General features: G+C 37.1%; 1 protein-coding gene across 1 annotated transcript in view; it reads right to left on the bottom strand.

The window, feature by feature from the left end:
- LOC107088873 (septin-9-like) overlaps positions 1 to 1,887 on the bottom strand; it is a 110,521-nt gene that overhangs the window by 27,403 nt on the left and 81,231 nt on the right. The window contains exon 4 of the mRNA XM_015381326.1: positions 1,365 to 1,496. Within this exon, the coding sequence (XP_015236812.1) occupies positions 1,365 to 1,496 (132 nt within the window). The remainder of the gene's footprint in view (positions 1 to 1,364; positions 1,497 to 1,887) is intronic.

Below are 1,887 nucleotides of genomic sequence, written 5' to 3'. Positions count from 1 at the left end.
TCCCTCTAACGACACCGCTTTTAGAGACATAGACAGGTATGGGGCATTGCAGGCTAACAAAGAAACCAAACGACCCCCATTCCAAAGGGGGGGACCCGTTCATCCGTTTCTATTTGCCTATAAACCAAAACCAGGCTTTGTTGGGCTGCTACGGTGGCCAGGAAGTGCAATCCAACAATACAAAATCTGAAACACTTTTACAAATCTTGACACAACTTTACATTTAAGAAAACAAAATTACAACAAACGAAACACATTTACAAATCATAAAACAAATTTAGATTTCAGAAAACACTTTTACAACTGACAAAATCCGATGGAAAGGGAGGGACTGTCTTCTAAGCTTACCCGGAAGTGATATCCGGAGCGTTCATGATGACCCAAGATGGAAGCTAATCAAGTTGCGTTTTGCCCGTTCTGCGGCACTCATATGAGCAGTTTAACGCGGTTTTCTTTTTCCTGTGGTCGGTCCTTCGAGTTTTTTCTAATGTAAAATATGAACTGTTACTGGATTAAGGACATTTCTAGTATAACAAATCACACATATCAATTTTAGAGAAATTGGAAACAGTTGCTCTTTATTTCCCAAATATATGGGAGGAGGAGAGGAGAGAATGGATGATTCAGTTGACTGAAATAATCTGTTCCTCCTCCATAACATGGGAAGAAGTAAATGTACCTTCAGGTCTTTAACTGTGCTTATTCCTCTCACCACCAACAACAAATCCTGTGGATTTGGTCAAATTTACTCTTTATTTGCAAGAATTGAAGGGGGGAACAGAAATGTAAAGTTGTTTCAAGATTTGTAAAAGTGTTTCAGATTTTGTATTGTTGGTTTGCACTTCCCGGCCACCGTAGGCTGCTGGATAAAACCTGGAACTCAACACTATTTCTGACATTTTGAATTGAAAAGGCTTCCTGGATGGAAGAGAAACGTCTTCACTGCAAAAAAATTCAAATCTAAATTAGTCATTTTTTCTTGAATTCAGGAGATAAGTGAGACACTTTGTCAATGGAACAAGACACTTTACATTTAAACCAAGAAAAAGCAACTGCATTGTTTTACCACAAGTGCAAACATATCTAAATATTTTATTTGAAGAGTGAAAAATACTCATTCTATTGGAAAATCTTCCCATTTACCTACTAAAATTAAGGGGTTAATTTTGTCTGAAATTTTTACTTATTTCTAGATCATTTTTAGAGTGTTTAAACTTGAAAACGAAGTCCAGTGCATTGTTTTGTTTTTGTTTTTTTACTTTTTTTGGAAAAGCAAAACACAGTTCAAATGGAAAACGCCTCATTATTAGCACCATATGTGCAGTGGGAATTGCTTGAGCAGTTAAAGTTGAGCATAGACCAACCGTGACTGATGGATTTAATCTCGACCGTCTTGGGGATCCTCTCCTCTGGGCCGGACTGCACCGATTTATTACGGCTCACCTTGGATTTGAACAGAGTGTTCATCAGGGTGGACTTTCCCAGGCCGCTCTGCCCTGAAACACAAAAATAACAAAGTTAAATCCAGTCTGCTCCTTCAAAGATTCAGGTAGGGCTGCAACAAATGATTATTTAGCAAATCGATTAATCAGTTGATCATTTTTTCAATTAATAATAAGACAGCAAAAGAGGACATTAAAGATGACACTAAAATGTTTACACTGAATAGCAAATTAACAGATGAAAATATGCTAAATGTTTCTATATTCTTTTACAATTTTGCTGCTCTAAGTGGGTCTCTCTGTCAGCTAAAGGTGTGTTTTACAGTCTCTATATTCTTTCAATAGTCAATTAATCACGATTAATCTGAATTATTCGTTTCAGCCCTACATTCAGGAGAGTTACGTTAATATGGGAGAATTATCCTGCCATAATGCAGGAGCACAT

The sequence above is a fragment of the Cyprinodon variegatus genome, unplaced genomic scaffold (assembly GCF_000732505.1).
Source record: "Cyprinodon variegatus isolate N-32 unplaced genomic scaffold, C_variegatus-1.0 Scaffold12, whole genome shotgun sequence".
NCBI lineage: Eukaryota > Metazoa > Chordata > Actinopteri > Cyprinodontiformes > Cyprinodontidae > Cyprinodon > Cyprinodon variegatus.
The sequence above is the reverse complement of the archived record's forward strand: the minus strand, read 5'-3'. Positions and strand labels throughout refer to the sequence as shown.